At 43.4% G+C, this 15,924-nt stretch overlaps 1 protein-coding gene across 2 annotated transcripts; it reads left to right on the forward strand.

Moving 5' to 3' along the window:
* Positions 1-13,597: 13,597 nt before the first annotated feature.
* Positions 13,598-15,032, forward strand: LOC135912052 (retinitis pigmentosa 9 protein-like). 2 transcript variants are annotated; one of them, XM_065444425.1, is made up of 5 exons: positions 13,602-13,886; positions 13,981-14,141; positions 14,208-14,299; positions 14,373-14,434; positions 14,765-15,032. In XM_065444425.1, exons 1-5 carry the CDS (start codon positions 13,768-13,770, stop codon positions 14,946-14,948), a joined length of 618 nt encoding a protein of 205 aa, XP_065300497.1. In that variant the 5' UTR covers positions 13,602-13,767; the 3' UTR covers positions 14,949-15,032. The 2 variants fall into 2 exon arrangements, with proteins under 2 accessions (XP_065300498.1, XP_065300497.1); XM_065444426.1 differs by lacking the exon at positions 14,373-14,434 and having other exon boundaries at positions 13,598-13,886; positions 13,981-14,131.
* The last annotated feature ends 892 nt before the right edge of the window (positions 15,033-15,924 follow it).

The following is a 15,924-nucleotide window of genomic DNA, read 5'->3' on the forward strand; positions in this document are numbered from 1 at the left end:
GACGAGAGACGACGCAGATGACTATCAGAAAATAAAAGCTTGCGTTGCTAAGGAAGTATCGGCTCTCAGCGGAGGCTTTCTGCCGTCATTTTCGGGAGGCAGCTAGAACATCGGGCAAGTCTTTTCAAGGTTTCACTTAAAGTTGAAAGCCAATTTAATTGAGTGGCTAAAAAGGGCAAGATGCATTCAGTTGTCATGATAAGGTTGTTGAGCTAACCTGCATAGAGCATTTCTATGGGTCCTTGAGCGAAGAGGTGCACCTGTGGATTCAAGATAGGTTGGGTAAAAAAGGCTTGGAACATGTTGCAGTGCTAGCAGATAAATTCACTGCATGTCACGAATCTAAGAAAACACGTGTCAGACAATTTACTAAATTCAGCAAAGGAAAAACAGGTGCCCCATTCACCACGAAAAACCTGGAGGTGGGACAAAAGACGTACAGCCCGATAATTCAGGTCAGAATAGCACCGCAGTAAAAGACAAAAGAAAAACAGAAAAAGCGTTTGAGGCTAGAAAACCGGTAATCTGTTTCCGTTACTAGGAGCCTGGACACCTTGTGACCAGCTGTCGGAAGCATAGAATTGTTTATTCTTTCGTGAATGGCGACGACGACAAGTTGGCCCTCTTAACACTACCCCGCCACTCCCCCCCCCCCCCTTCATGACCTAGTACTGTAGTGAATGGAACGCCGTGGAAGGTACTTAGGGACTCGGCTACGACAATGGACATTGTCCACCCTGCGTTTGTGAAACTCGAGGATTTCACCGGGGATTATGCATGGATCCTGCAGATAGTCGAGGAGAATAGTGTTTGCTTGCCCATAGCCAGCATGAAGATTGAAGGGCCGTTTGGACTATAACTGACTGAAGCCACAGTATCGCAAAATCTGTCGAGACATTATGTCTACTTATTTTCAAATCGCTGCTCAGAAGTGCTGTTGAAGGAAAAAGGCCTGAGTTTTGGCGACCATACGGTCCAAGCTCTCCCGCATTCCAAGGCTCGGGAGATCATGGCGGAGATAAAGCACGGCACTGAAGCGAAGAATATGCCTCGTGACATAGTTACCCAGGAAGCACAGCACATAGCTAGTGAAAGCAGGGGAAAAGGTGCTAGCAAGGAGACATCCGGTTCAGTGAAAATACCACAGCAAGGGCTAGCAGAGGAATTGGAGACCAATTTGGTGCTGCCACATTCAGAAACCTCTTTAGACCTAGACGGTTGTTTAAGAAGGAATCGCAGCAGAAGAAGAGAGCACTTACATTGCTAAAGTAAAGATGACTATTCCGGAGGACATTCCTTGTGGAGACGAGGCTTGCTTAAGCAGCCCCAAATTGGCCAAGGAGGCACTGAAAAACTCCCTTGTACCTCCGCACTTGAACGACTTTCCGGAATCATCAAAAGGAGAAGAGAATGCCATGGCAGTCTAGCAGGGCAGGAACTCGATGCTCGGGAATTTCAAAGGCACATTTGGTGACCGCCTGGCATAGCAAAAATTTTTCAGACGGCGCAAGTTAAAACGAGTGAAGTATTCGGCGCAGTGACAAATCGAGAAAGATACCATACCACAGCCCATTACAAAAGAGAACAAGCCATCGCACAGAACATCAAAAGGTTCTTTGTGGCAGTTGAGAAAACGGAGGCATCACCTAACAACAAAACAGGGCGCGTCTCTGCAAGCAGGGGTGTGGCTGAAAGTTTCAATCTGGCTGAGACATGCGTGTACGAACAGGGCCAGTCACATTCACTGCAGTAGAATGTGCCACGAGAGTGAGGACAAAGGGAGAATGGCTATTCGTCTCGTGTTTACGGCCTCCCTTTCAGGGACAAGAGGGCAAGCCGAGGCCACACAAAACTGCCGGCAACAGCAGCAGAGGGCAGTGCATGTCTGGCACGCTTTGTTGCCCTCGGCAAGGCCCAAAAGCTTTCAGACTGCGACCCAATCGAGTGCGCATTAAGAGGGAGTAATTTTTGAATTAGGCACCTCAATAAGTTTCTTGTTTAGAAATAGAGCGCAATGCAAATTCTTTTGATTATTAGTTAAAAACTTATTATTTTTAATTTCAAAGGTTTCGCATTACGCTCAAAGTTTCTTTGCAGTGTTTGTTGTATGACATTGCCATTTGTTGGGCGTATTGGTAAACTGACTTGGAAAGCATATTTAGCGCCAGTGAACAAGGACAGAAGGGAGACGACACCTCAATGAGCCAGTTACAAAAGGTGCTGCCGGTTTTGCGACAATGGTGGCTCATGGTCACGCTGATTTTTGCAGATAAGCATTGACATTGTGGTTTTGTAGAAACAAACCATTTTGGGCAATTCAATGCTTACAGAGTAGGTGTGTTTATCGGCCACCATTGTAGAATTTTGATTTGCTGAATCGCGTCTGGAGGAGATTTTTTATTTTTTTCACCTAAATAGCACTTTTTTTGTTTTAAATGCTACTTTATGAATCAGTTTAATTTAGAGTTGAAGTGATCAGTAGAGCCCAGTACATATTGCATTAGAGGCGCTGGTACTGGAAGGTAGCATTGACTGAACGAGTAACTCACTACGTGGATTTTATCCGTTTGATCATTTTCGATGCTCTCTCAGTCTCTCAATAACCATGGCTTTCTCAGGAAAGAAAAAAAAAACGTTAGGTATTAGGTTGGTTGAAGTACGCAGTGAAGTCTGGTTTTCTCCTTTTCTTAATTCTAGGGAATCTCGAATAAGGGCTACAGGTACGATTCTGATAACGTGTTATGTGAAGAACGTGTGAACCTGCAGTTGTCATGGTTAGTTGGGTGCTCTCTGTTTGTTGTGCCTTGGACTTGGCTTGGTTTATTTCCATAAGGTGTCACCTGGCATGCCTTGGAACAATCAGTGAAATGAAGCAGAGGCACGAGGTCTACTGGTCTCATCGAGTTGCTTGGATGCTGCAATTCCTTCAAGACCTCCTGTGGCGGCGGACAGGCTGTTATGATCGACCTCTCAAATGTCAGAAACATTCAGGCATGCATTCCCATGACGAGATGATTTCCCTCATCCCAGAATAGGCTGTTAGGATCAGCCTGGACTTCAACCTTTCAAGTGTGGGAGAGATTCAAGTGGGCGTTCCCATGTTGAGGTAATTGCCCTCTTTCCCCAAAAAAGCGTTACCCCAGTACACCCTGAGCAGACAGAAAGGGGAGGATCCGAAGGAGAAGACACGAAGGGGAAGAGCCTGTCTACTTCTGAAGCAGCAGAAGCTTCAGAAAAGAGGAACATGTACGACGTGTCCGTCGTACATGTCGTACAGCGCCGTGTCTGTCTACTTCACAACCTAAGGCACTGGCACTTCAACAAGTTCCCCAAGTTTTCCAAGAAGACATCAACAACCGCAAGACTGCGAGAGGTTATTTAAGGCTGTCCTGGCCCCCGTGTTTGGCAGAACCACTCGAGACTCGGATACAGTCACAACTATGTACCAATGAAGTGAATACATTCTATTTATTTTTTTCCTCATCATGATGCCCGCCTTCGTCGTTGTTTCCGATTCTTGCAGTGAAGATCCACCTCACCCGGTCAAGATCGTATCAATAGTGAGTCAGAAAAAATTACAGGTGGGTGAACATCAAATTTTCTATTACAAATCAAATACGTAGAGTAAGTATTGAATACCAAATGGAATATTGTATATTCGAACACATATGTATATATATTTATAGCTGGAGTATTTATTTCAGTATAATTAGGCACCACGCTTGTACTGGCTAGTGAAAGAAAGATGGCCAACTATCACAGACGATTAGGATCAGTTTTAAACACAAGATCACTAATTGTCAGAAAAATAATTCCACAAACAGTCTCTGAACATTCTAGAACCTGGCAACAAAAGCTTTCCAAGACTGAATGGCTGCTATATGACTAGCTTTCTTAAAACGCTAAATAAATGGTAGTGAAAGAACGATCAGAAGTTGTGAACAAAGAAAAGAAAAAGGCCTTCTGTGCCGCATAGTACACATGGAAAATGGCCCGTTCCAAAAACGATGTCACTGGCTGTAGCATAAAAAATTAAACTGCTACTACCATCACTAGACTGCAATAAACACTAAATTACACACTACAAGGAAAAATTGCAGGTTGTTATGTAGATTTCCACTGCAAAACTGAAAACAAACCTTTAATTACTCATTTTGTTTGTGCATCGCTTCAAAAATGTTTGTCATTGTTTCATTTGTGATAATTTATGATACTTAGCAGATGAAGCACAGTAACCCAACTTTAACAGTCAGTTGTTGCAAAATATTTGGCTTCAATATTCGAAAATACCAGATAGTTCATTTTTGAATACCGATAGGCATAGTTTGTGTGTAATATATTGATCCATATTTGAAAAATTGAATATTCGCCCACTCCTAGTAAAGATGCAAAACGATCTGTGCCAATACTTTGTACTGCCACTGCCAGACTTAACTAAAACGCTTCAGTGCATGGCTCCTGCAGGCACTAGCACAGCTGAGCATTCAGTGCCGGGTCCCAAACGGAACCATGGGATGGCATGCGGCACCTTCTTGCAGTTAATGTGATGGCTGTGGCTGTCATGCAACAATTACCAGCATGCATATACCACTTATCACCAAACTTCAGAGGCTGCACACATATTTCCCTTTAAATTTCAAATTTCAAAATCAGATTATGGTGTTTAACATACTGAAGCAACACATGGGCTATGAGGGACACAGTAATGGAGGACTCTGGATTAATTTTGACTACTTGATGGTTCATAAACGTGCACCTAAATCAAAGCAGACGAGTGTTTTTACATTTAGCCTACAAATGGTGTGTTGCCGCGGCCAGGAATCGAACCCATGACCTCATGCTCAGCAGCAAAACATTTAACTCTTTTGTTCCCACGCCTATTCAAATCGATCACCGGTGAACGATGCTTTGGATAGCCGATTTTGACACGTTGAAGCCGTTTCTTATCCACTTAAGGTCATCCAGTAGTTAGTACAGGCACTGAACTTTCACAGTCAGTTTAAATTCTCACGCTCCGGCAATGATGTGATTTTTGACGGACCTTTTTTCGAACTAATGTGCGTATGTTGTAGCGAAAAGAGGCTTGGCTGTCAACTTCTGCTGCGCTCGAGAAAAAGGCACGCCGCTCACGATTATGCTGCACTAGCATTACCTGGTATGTCTGGTCTGGTATCATACAAAAACAAGGCAAAGGAACTCAATGGAATTCCAGCAGATTTCAAAGAAGTCTTTCAGAATCATTATTGATGGTTTCTACTGGAATTTTTTGAAGTATTCATGCAACCAGAATTTTTGGTGACGATCATGAATACATACTTGTATTTACCTTCAAGGCATAATGAAGGCCTGGTATAAGCTTTAGGTCTCTGTGAAATTTATCAATTCATTGGGTTTACAGCCCTGAAGCTGCATTGTGGGCCATGAAGGGCACCGTAGTGGAGCACTACGAATTCATTTTGATCACCTGTGTTCTTTGATGTGTACCTAAATATAAGTACATGAGCGTTTTTGCATTTTTTCCCCACCAAATACAGCCACCATGGCTGGGAATCGAACCTGCAACCTCGAGTACAGCAGGACACCACAGCCATTGAGCCACAATGGCGGGTAGATGACGGAGAAAGTAAACAGAGTGGAGAGATGGAGTGCTTTGGCTTTTTAAAGAATAAGCTACAAAGCTGGGACAGTACTCTGTATCCTTCAAGTATAACACTAGACCCCTTGTGGGCTACCACTCTGGGAAGAGGCTGACCCAATGCTGACCCATTGCCGACTCCACATTACATAACTCCTCACTCATAGCCCTCACTTTACTAGGAGTGCCTAAGAGCATGCAGCACAATGTCCAACGACAAATACCACTTACAGTGGGTGCCTTGCTACAAAATATGAGAGATTTTATAAGAGATTCACGATTTATGAACAATCAGCCAATGACTGGCATCTACGGGCTGTCATTCTGGCTATGATGTCGCTGACAGCAGAAAAAGAGAGGGGGCCTCAAAAACCACAGCAGGGAGTGAACAAAAAGTTTAAGATATGCAATATTGTAGGCTCCCTGCATCATGCATCAAGATTATATTTGGCTCGCATGTTCATGGCAGCATTGTTTACTGATTTGCGAACATTTTTTTATCATACTCAAAAATTGTTGCAATACCCTTTTGAATATCTTGTACAATAACGAAATCAAGCTAATAGGCATTTAATTCTTCAATTCTTTAACACCTCCCTTCATAGCAGCTTAGACTTGTGCTATAGTCTAAGCACCTCAAAGAAATTTTTGTTGCACTCAATCGACTGTTCTTGCCTGGTGCAGCACATTTCGCAAAGTTGCTGACAGACTTACTTTTCTTGGTCAAAGTGGATATGTGAGTTTCCATAAGCAACACAAAGGTGCACAGTCCATCGCTACAGCACCTCTCCTGATACACAGATTCTACCATGGCCTTTTGTGCCACTACACCAACTTAGTTGATATCAGCTGTGGAAAGCTAGACATCAGAATTCACATGAAAAGGCGCTAAAACAGAGAGGTGGCTAGCTCCAGGCATAGGCACTGGAGTGACAGTGCATGGCTTTGTCTGAGCGTTCTCTCGAAATATCGAGAGCTAAGGTAGAGAGAGAACCAAGTGGATAGCATACGCTCTCTTCCTATGCGTCCTTTGGGAATCCCAGCGGGATTGTACCCATGCACTAAATGTCTTAGCACCTGCTATGCCGCAGTCTTCACAAACCATTGCTGCAGCATGCAGTGAGAATTTATGTTAACCCAACAAAATAAATGGTAAAGTAAGTTTATGTGAACACTTAACAAAAAAACCTCAGTGCCCTTCCACTCTGAAGAAGGATGACCAGTGAAGCTGTGTATGTGGGCCCCTTAATGGCGAACTGCACCTCCGCCGCGGTTCAGCCTGGCATTGCACTATCTTTGGGATCGCCTCACATATGGGGAGTGTTTAATGTCTGCTTCACTTCCGCCGTGGTGCCGGCCCGGCATTGCACTATATTTGGGATCAGCTCATGTATGGGGAGTGTTTAACGCCTGCTTCACTTCCGCTGCGGGTTGGCCCGGCATTGCACTATCTTTGGGATTTTTTCCTACATGCGGACACGATAGCGGGGAAAGTAGCCCCATAACAGCTTCATTGTAAAAACGTGGATTGGTTATATAATTCAGTATTTTTTCTGTTGCAGCTGGTTGTATTTACATATCAGTGCGAAAAAAAGATGACCACATAGCTAGAAGCATCTTTTATCAGCGGTTACGTAGGTTTCCTGCTGTCATTGTAGCCTTTGATGGCAGACTTGCACACATTACAGGAAACAAGTAACCAATTATGATTCCACTTAAATTGTTCAAAAATGCAATTTATTACAGTGACCAATTAATGTTCCATGAAAGCAACTGAGTAATTACTAAATAGTAATCAGTTACTTTTTCGTTATTTTTCTTCCAGCTGTTATTGGCACTGCACAAATACAGTAAACAAAAACAGCTGCCCTGGCTTTTTAGTGTGTCCTCAGCAGCCCTTCACATGTTTATCTTCACTAGTAATTGCTTTTCAAAATTTTCGTTGGTCACCTTTCTTTTTTTCTCATTATGTCAACAGCGACATTGAAAACTCGCTCTCTGTGCGTGTTGAGGGGAAAGGCGGTGTTGTGACCTACAAACACCGGATGGCAAAATTAGCAAACAAAGGTCGGGAACTATCCCATGACAATGAAATAAGCAAAGTCTGAACTCGCTAAAGATGAGCACTCTGACGTGGTGCCACTCGTGCCAAATAGATATGTGAAACCATTGCCAGAAGGCAGAATGCGGTGCAACAATACAAGCCCCATGACCTGTCGTTAAGATGAGGAAACAAATACTGAGCACCCACTTTGCCTGTCTAAGCATGTAAATCCCCAAGGCTGCTGCCTGCAGTGATCGTAGGTGTTCTACTGTAGTTCCCACCACATTCAAGTGCTCAAGGCTGTATCACCCATCACAGTTTGTCTCGTCTATAAAATAACTGATTAATGCCATTGGCTATTGAAAAAGTTATTGATGTGCCATAGCCCATACCGAGTAAACAAAGTAATTGATCAGTTAATAACTACCATGTTACATTACCATGTAATGTAATTGATTACAAGTAATTAATTACATGTAATTTATTAATCAAAAGTCTGTTTGATGGTGACCAATTTTAAACACACCCAAGTATTTCTCATGAACCTGTGCCACCGATCAACGAACCACACTGAAATCCTCGAAATGCTGCTATCACTCCTAAAATGACATTAAAACTTTTCATTTGTTCTTTTCAGTTTCTTCAGTTGCAGTTTGTGCAAAAGCAATGTTTCCTTCTTAACAGAGCAACGAATTGGGCTAGTTTGTGTACATCCACTGTTCTTGCACTTGTGCAGCACACACTAATGGGGACAAGAGGAACACCGACTAAGAAGGAAAACACACCCCGACACAAAGAAACGCAAACTACAACCATTAGACCAGACCACATATTTAACTGAAAACAATGATGCATAGCAGCTGCGCGAGTAAGCTGGGAATCAAGTCAACAAATCTACTCAATTGTGTCCTCACATTTATTTCTCCCTATATTATTCTTCACCATTTACATATAGATGCATCACATGCATATGTAATTTCGGCATCACTAAGCATGACTGAAGGTGGGCTCACACACTTGTCTTCTTATTCTTTCTCTAAAGCCTCTCGAATTTCTCTTGTGAATTTTTCTTTTTCTTTAGCGACAACTGTTGTCTTGCCAAAGTTTGGCATAGATTGCACATCCTACAATGTATGGCCAGATTGTTGGACTTAGCTATATGCTGCCTTGCATATCGGTGTTTTCTGAGCTTGTCATTGAGACAATGTCCCGTCTGGCCCATATATACCTTGCCACATGAAAATGGGAATGGCCAGAAAAATAGGGGAAAAAGAAGAATAATGAATGAACTAAGAGACCGGTAATTCTGCCTTACGTACACGACCTGTCGCATCACCTAAAAAAGGTAGCTGAGAGGCATGAAGTCCCAGTGCTCTCCTTTGGACCAAGCTATGAGCCTTGTGCAAAAAAGTAAATTCTGATAAGGAGCTTACATGAGGAACATGTGGTGTGTAACATGTGGTGTGAAACATGCAGTGTGAAAAATGCACAAAAGTTTGTCGATTGTGTATGAAATGTGATCTACAAGATCCTGCTTTCATGTGGCAAGGTATACGTAAACTCGTGTCAAATTCACATGACAGCACAAGGAACATCTTTATTGTATGTTTTAAACACCTATCCAGATGACAAATAACAGTTCGTCAGATACTAATACGGGAAAGGTGTGGTGAGGTGATGTTCACCAACTATTGCCATTTGATGCAGAGGGCAAGCAATGAAGCATTATAAGCAGGTTAGCAATTATTTGGATTCTTTCAGACTTGTGACAACAAATCTTTGCTAGTGTTAATGATAGTGGTAATGATAGTGGTAAGCTCCCAGTCGAGATCTGGCAATGCCTGCCGTATGCACTCCAACCTTTTAGTCTTCTGTACATTTCCTTCTCCTGATGAGGGTTCTCTACGAGTAATTGACCTAGATAAACATACCTTATCACCGAATCTAGAGGCTGACTGGCGATCCCGAACTGTTGTTCCATTGCCATTGTTTCTTCATCAGTCCCCAAGTTTCTGCCCCACATGTAAGCACCGGTAGAATGCATTGATTGTACACCTTTCTTTTTAATGATAATGGTAGCGTCCAGTCAGGATCTGACATTGTTGGTCGAATGCGCTCCAACCCATTTTTATTCTTGAGTAAATTTCCTTCCCCTATGTGACCTAGGTACACATGCTCCTTCACAGACTACAGAGGCTGACTCACGATCCTGAACTCGTATTCCTTTCCCCGTATATTGATCATTATCTTTGTCTTGTGCATATTAATCTTCAACCTTACTCTTACACTTTCTCTGTTAAGGTCCTCAATCATTTGTTGCAATTCGTCCTGTGTTGCTGAATAGGACAATGTCATCTGCAAACTGAAGGTTGCAGAGATATTTGTCGTTGATCTTCACTCCCAAGCCTTCCAAGTTTAATAGCTTGAATACTTATTCCAAGCATGCAGTGAATAGCATTAGAGAGATTGTGTCTCCTTGCCTGACCCCTTTGTTTATAGGTATCTTTCTACTTTTCTTGTGGAGAACCAAGGTAGCTGTGGAATCTTTGTAGATCTTTCCCAAGATATTCACGTATGCCTCCTGTACTCCTTGATTACGTAATGCCTCTATGACTGCCGGTATCTCTACTGAATCAAATGCTTTTTCATAATCTATGAAAGCCATATAGAGAGGTTGATTGTACTCCGCAGATTTCTCGATTACCTGATTGACAACATGGATGTGATCCATTGTAGAGTATCTTTTCCTAAAGCCAGCCTGTTCTCTTGGTTGGCTGAATTCAAGTGTTGCCCTTATTTTATTGGAAATTATCATGGTGAATATTTTATACAATACTGAAAGTAAGCTAATGGGCCTATAATTTTTCAATTGTAACGTCTTCCTTTTTGTGGATGAGTATAATGTTGGTATTCTTCCAGTTCTCTGGAACCCTTGACATCATGAGACCTTTTGTATAAAGGGCCACAAGCTTTTCAAGCGTGATATCTCCTCCATCTCTGATTAAATTGACTGTTATTCCATCTACTCCTGCCACTTTTCCCCAGGTCATAATTAGCAATCCTCTTATAACTTCATTGTTGGTTCTAGAAGGAGCCTCTGTATCCTGTGCATTACTACTTTGGATGAAGGTAGCATGGCTGCTCTGGGTACAGTACAGGTCAGTACAGAACTGTTCTGCTGCATTTACTAAATCTTCTAAATTGCTGATGACATTACCCGCTTATCTTTCAGTGCATACATCTTGGCTTGTCCTATGCCAAGTTTTCTTCACACTGATTTCATTGTGTCCATTTCTTACGGCTTCCTCAGCCTTTCGCACATTATAATTTAGAATAGCCCTTGCTTCCTCTTTGGTCAATTTTGACAGTTCCGTGAATTCTATCTGATCTCTTGAGTCGTACACTTTCAGGCTTTGTCATTTCTTTATTAGGTCCTTTGTTAATTGGGAGAGCTTACCTACTGGTTGCCTTGGTGTCTTACCTCCTACTTTAGTTGCTGCTTCTGAAGCCAGCCTAATTAGGGTTTTATTCATTACCTCTATGCAAATGCATCTAGCTTATTCTGCATCTGGATGACAATGTCTAATTGAACGGCTCGTGTACACAGAATGATGACCTGCCCTCCCCCCTTCATTGCTGGTGTTGTTCACTTCTATAGGACCATGCAGTTTTCTTTTCAACGCAATTATCATCCTTTGGCTACTTCAGTCATTTTCAGCCTATCTATCTGCTTATCTAAGCAGCCTCTTACACTGACCCAGTGACCCAAGTTGTTTACCATGTTGGACAACTAGGTACGCACTCGTGGTCGCAATACCATTGTGGTCATTCTGTCATCGTTATTTCAACTTCGTGACCTGACTCCTGTCATGCCATTGCCATCATGCCTTCAACACTGACTCAGTGGCCCAAGTTGCCTATTAGATATTTGCTAGTGGTCATGATGCTGCCGTGGTTGTCACATTGTTATCAGTCCAGCTTTGTCGTCCGACTCTCATCATGCCATAGTCGTCGTACAGTGATCATGCATTTGTTGTCACACTGCCGTCGTGATGCCATCGAGGTCGTTCCAACGTGTTATAGTTTCGTCATTCGACTCGTCATATCATCATCGTCGAGCCTCATTGTCATACAGGCTTTCTGATACAGTCGTTGTCACGGCATTGTCGTCACACACTCGTCGTCATCCCACTGTCCTCATAAAGCTGTTGCAACGCCATTGTGGTCATCCCATCATTGTCATCTGATTCGCATTATACTGTCATCGTTACACCATCGTCATCATGCTGTTGTTTCACCATCCTTGTTATTCAGTAACATCCTATTGTCATCAAGCCATTATCATAATACCGCCTTTATCGTTCTATTGATGTCAATCCTTCTTTGCCATTCTATCATACTAGGCCTTTGTCATTCAATCGTGATTATGCCACTATTGCCATGTCACCTTGTTATGCCATCATATTCAGACAGTCTCTATCACACATTTATCGTCACAGTCGTCATGCTGTCGTGGTCTTGCCATCGCTGTCAATCCATCTTCGTTATCCAACTCTCGATATGCCGTCGTTGTCATACAGGCTTCATGATACAGTCATCATCACACCACTGCCGTGATACACTCATCGTCATCCCATTTTCCTCGTACCGTTGTCATGCCATCATCATCATTGCATCGTCGTCATGCATTTGTTATCATACCGTCATGATGTCGTCACGGTCGATATGTCATCATTATTCTAAATCAGACACATCCTACTCTTGTCATGCCGTCGCCGCCATGTCATCGTCGTCACGCCATCATCGCCACACAGTCATAGCCGTACAATTGCATTATGCTGTCATTTTAACTCTATCACTACAGTAACCATGCTATTGTTGCCAAGCCGTCGTCACTATACTCCCTTCGTCGATCCAGCGGCATGATTCCTTCTTCGTCATTCCATCGTGATTATGCTGGCACCGTCGTCATTGCGTCGTCGTGCCATCGTCATCCTCTTTTTACGAATTGTCATTTCATCATCCTCATCCCGTCGTCATCATGCCACCTTGCGTTTCATTGACTTTATTCCTTCTTCATTCCATTGTCGTCACTACGTCGGCGTCATACAGTCGTTGTCATGCCGCCATGCTCATGGGCTGCATATGCAAGTGAGTGCCATAGCAAAGTGGGCAATGCCGGGGTATGTCGCATAAGGCTAAAACGGAAGTCTGAGAGTGACCACTACAGATCTTAAATAAACGTATCTTCAGAAATACGGGGTGCCGCTACATTGCTCGAATGCTAATCGCATTACCATGGACAGTCATCGTGAGACGAGTTCTGCCGGAATTTTTTCTGCAGATGCTAGTGATGGTGTGCTTTGAGAATCCCATCTGATCGAACTTTTCAAGCTCTTAAGATGATCCATCGCCATAGAAATAGATGCACACCATGTGGTTACCACCTCACCTCACCTCTGCCACGCGCAAGGTGCGCGTGCGTTTAGCACCTGCATAGCACAGCCCGCACCTGTTTGGAGCGCTAACTGTACCACACAGCGGAGACTAAAATGTTCAGCTCAAAAGCATGCTCGAATATAAGTAACAGTGGGAGATCCTGATCTCTGCCGAATATATGTAACTTCTTCAGAAAGCTGATCGTACCGACCATTTGTAGCAACAGGTTGGTTGTAGCACTGTAGCACTCGAACTGTAGTTTCAGATGTTCTGTTCGAACATGGCGCCATATTGAAGTATCTCAAAACAAGACGCCGGCAGCGCCGAGCGTCACAAATAGAATTCATTTAAGCAAATATTTTTTTGTTCATACGCTTTCTCAGCTAACATTTATTATAGTTTATTCTCATGCGTTTACTTGTTCTGACAGTAGGCGAGCATTTTTTAAAACTAAAAGTTGCATTATTACTCGGCTTGGTTTGGCGAACGTGTGGATGTGTTGTGGCTCTAGAGTCGAGTCAAGTCCTAGTTGTTTTCTGTTGTGGCTGGAGTGTACAGTCAGTTGTGACGGTTCACTTTTGAACTTGCGGCGTTGTTGCAGTTATTTCCCGCGGTTTCGTGGCCTTTTCGTGATGTGCTGCTGATTATAATGTCATCAACCAAGTCTGGTCGTTGTGGTAGCCAGGAAGCTAAGCCAGGACCGACGCTACTTGACAAGGGGCAGAATGTCAGCGAGAAAATTCAGGCTCTGAAACACATCGACACATTGTACTGCCTGTCTTTCACGCTGCTGCTCACGACCTGCTACTGGTAAAGGTTTAAAGCTTGGTTAACGGTGTTGTTTTGATTTCTTTTTTTTTAGCTACAACCAGGCTCCACCGGGTCTAATTCAGGAGGAAAAGGAGAATCCCGAAGACTGTATTCCTGACTTGCCAGAAAACAAACATGCGCGAGAGTTTCTGTCAAAGGCACCTACGAAGGGTCTGTGGATGCCCCTGGGAAAGGAAGTTAAAGTAATGAAATGTGCGTGATATACTGTAGCACCGCTAGTACATGAGACGTTCAACATCAGACGCTCTTTTCCAATAGGTTGGAGGTGCAAAGCCTACGGACATAGGACAGGAGACAGGGAGTGTCCTATGTTCCTCAGTGGAAACTCTGCAAGCGAGAAGTTTAGATTTGTAAGTGCACTATGAAAGTTGCATTTATTCCGAACTACTTTTAAAGTGCGTCAGAGCGCTACTTCATTCCTAGGTGCATGAAGATCCGATGCACGAGTTCGTGAAAGAAAGCAAAGCGACTGAAAAGCAGGAACGGTAAGTTCGCCCATTGGTGGGAATTAACGATCCGATGCATTAGTTGAGGAAATAGTTGTTCATCTGCCGTCTTTCGTTAGCGCCATGTACTCGTAGGGCATGAGGTTGTTGCTCCTGGATATTGGGGAACAAACGATGGAATGAACGCATTACGGCTACGGTCACTGAAAGATAACGGACAAAATTGTATCGCTGTCAAGCTTTGTCTTGCCTTCTACCTGTCATTTTATTAAATCGTGCATGACCGATCATATTGACAAGTGTAATGTGTTGCAGTTAGCTTTTTTGAGTGTGTATATTCGCTTTTCTTTTTTTATTATTTCATGATAGAATTCGCCAGCTGCAGGAACTTCTTGAAGGATCGTCGGATTCTGACAGCAGCTCAAGCTCTTCAAGCAGCAGTAGCTCCCCGGGAGAATCCAGAAAGCGTCGCCGCAAGCACAGCCACTCAAAACACGAGTCCAGAAAAAAGCAGAAGCATCATCGTAAATCTAAGAAGCGTAGAAGAAAGTGAACTCTTCCACTTCCTTTTGTCGCGTTCATAATTGCCTTAGTTATATCGTGCGTACCACATTAAATAAATATTTCGTATCATACAGATTTGTGTTGATTATTGGCAATGATGAGAGCGGGATGAAGACCTCTCCGCATAACTTTCATCTATAATCTCTTCACGCGCATTTCTGAAGTCCCAGGATAAACTTTCTTCAAAAGAAGTGCGACCAGTGACTTGAGATGTATGAGCCACTCTGCGATATGTGCAGTCGGCGTCAAAGAATTACGGACCGGTGGATCTGAGGAAGCGTTGAATTTCCGAGCAGTTGGCGAGCATAGCCAACAAGCGTACATCACCGTGTTCGCATAACTAGTACACGGTGAAAATGGAACACCAAGCTAAGCGAATATTCAACCTTATTTTTATCGGAATCGGCAGCGGTGCATCAAAGCATCATAAAATGAGTGTAGTCCTGCGGCCAACCACCATCTGCTGGTAACTTACCGTACCCATAAGTGATCCTCGGGGAAAAATTGATAAAAAAGATCTGTCCTTGAGGAGTGAGGCCGTTCCTGGTCCATGCGTTGTGACAGGTAGTGTGCTGGTCGACTACGGGGCGCTTGGGGCCCGAGCCCCTCTGGAGTTTTCCGGAGGGGGCTGAGCCTACCCCCCCCCCCCCCTCCTCAGACGCACACACCTAAAGCTCCATTGCCAGAGCATGGCCAGAGCTTTGTCACCCACATCATGTGAGGCTTCTTTTGACTTTCATCGACCTTCTCACTTGACATTTTACTGGGGCTAATAGCTTACTGCATCATTGTTGGCGCGGACGTGCACGAATTTTAATTCATACTTTCGCTTTATTTCTACAAATCCTGACAATGAAAGGACATGCGCATTACAAGCATTAGCCGCGGCTGCCTCATCAGTATTTTCTCACTTCAACATTGTTTTAAATTTCCACTGTAAACTCCATGCACATACACAATATAAA

The sequence above is a fragment of the Dermacentor albipictus genome, chromosome 1 (genome assembly GCF_038994185.2).
Source record: "Dermacentor albipictus isolate Rhodes 1998 colony chromosome 1, USDA_Dalb.pri_finalv2, whole genome shotgun sequence".
Taxonomy (NCBI): Eukaryota; Metazoa; Arthropoda; class Arachnida; order Ixodida; family Ixodidae; genus Dermacentor; species Dermacentor albipictus.

What these genes read in the sequence shown, in the direction of transcription:
- LOC135912052 (XM_065444425.1), top strand. Translation starts at nt 13,768, where the DNA reads ATGTCATCAACCAAGTCTGGTCGTTGTGGTAGCCAGGAAGCTAAGCCA. An exon ending in CAAGCGAGAAGTTTAGATTT is followed by an intron (nt 14,300 to 14,372) that starts GTAAGTGCACTA and finishes CTTCATTCCTAG; the next exon opens with GTGCATGAAGATCCGATGCA. An exon ending in GCGACTGAAAAGCAGGAACG is followed by an intron (nt 14,435 to 14,764) that starts GTAAGTTCGCCC and finishes ATTTCATGATAG; the next exon opens with AATTCGCCAGCTGCAGGAAC.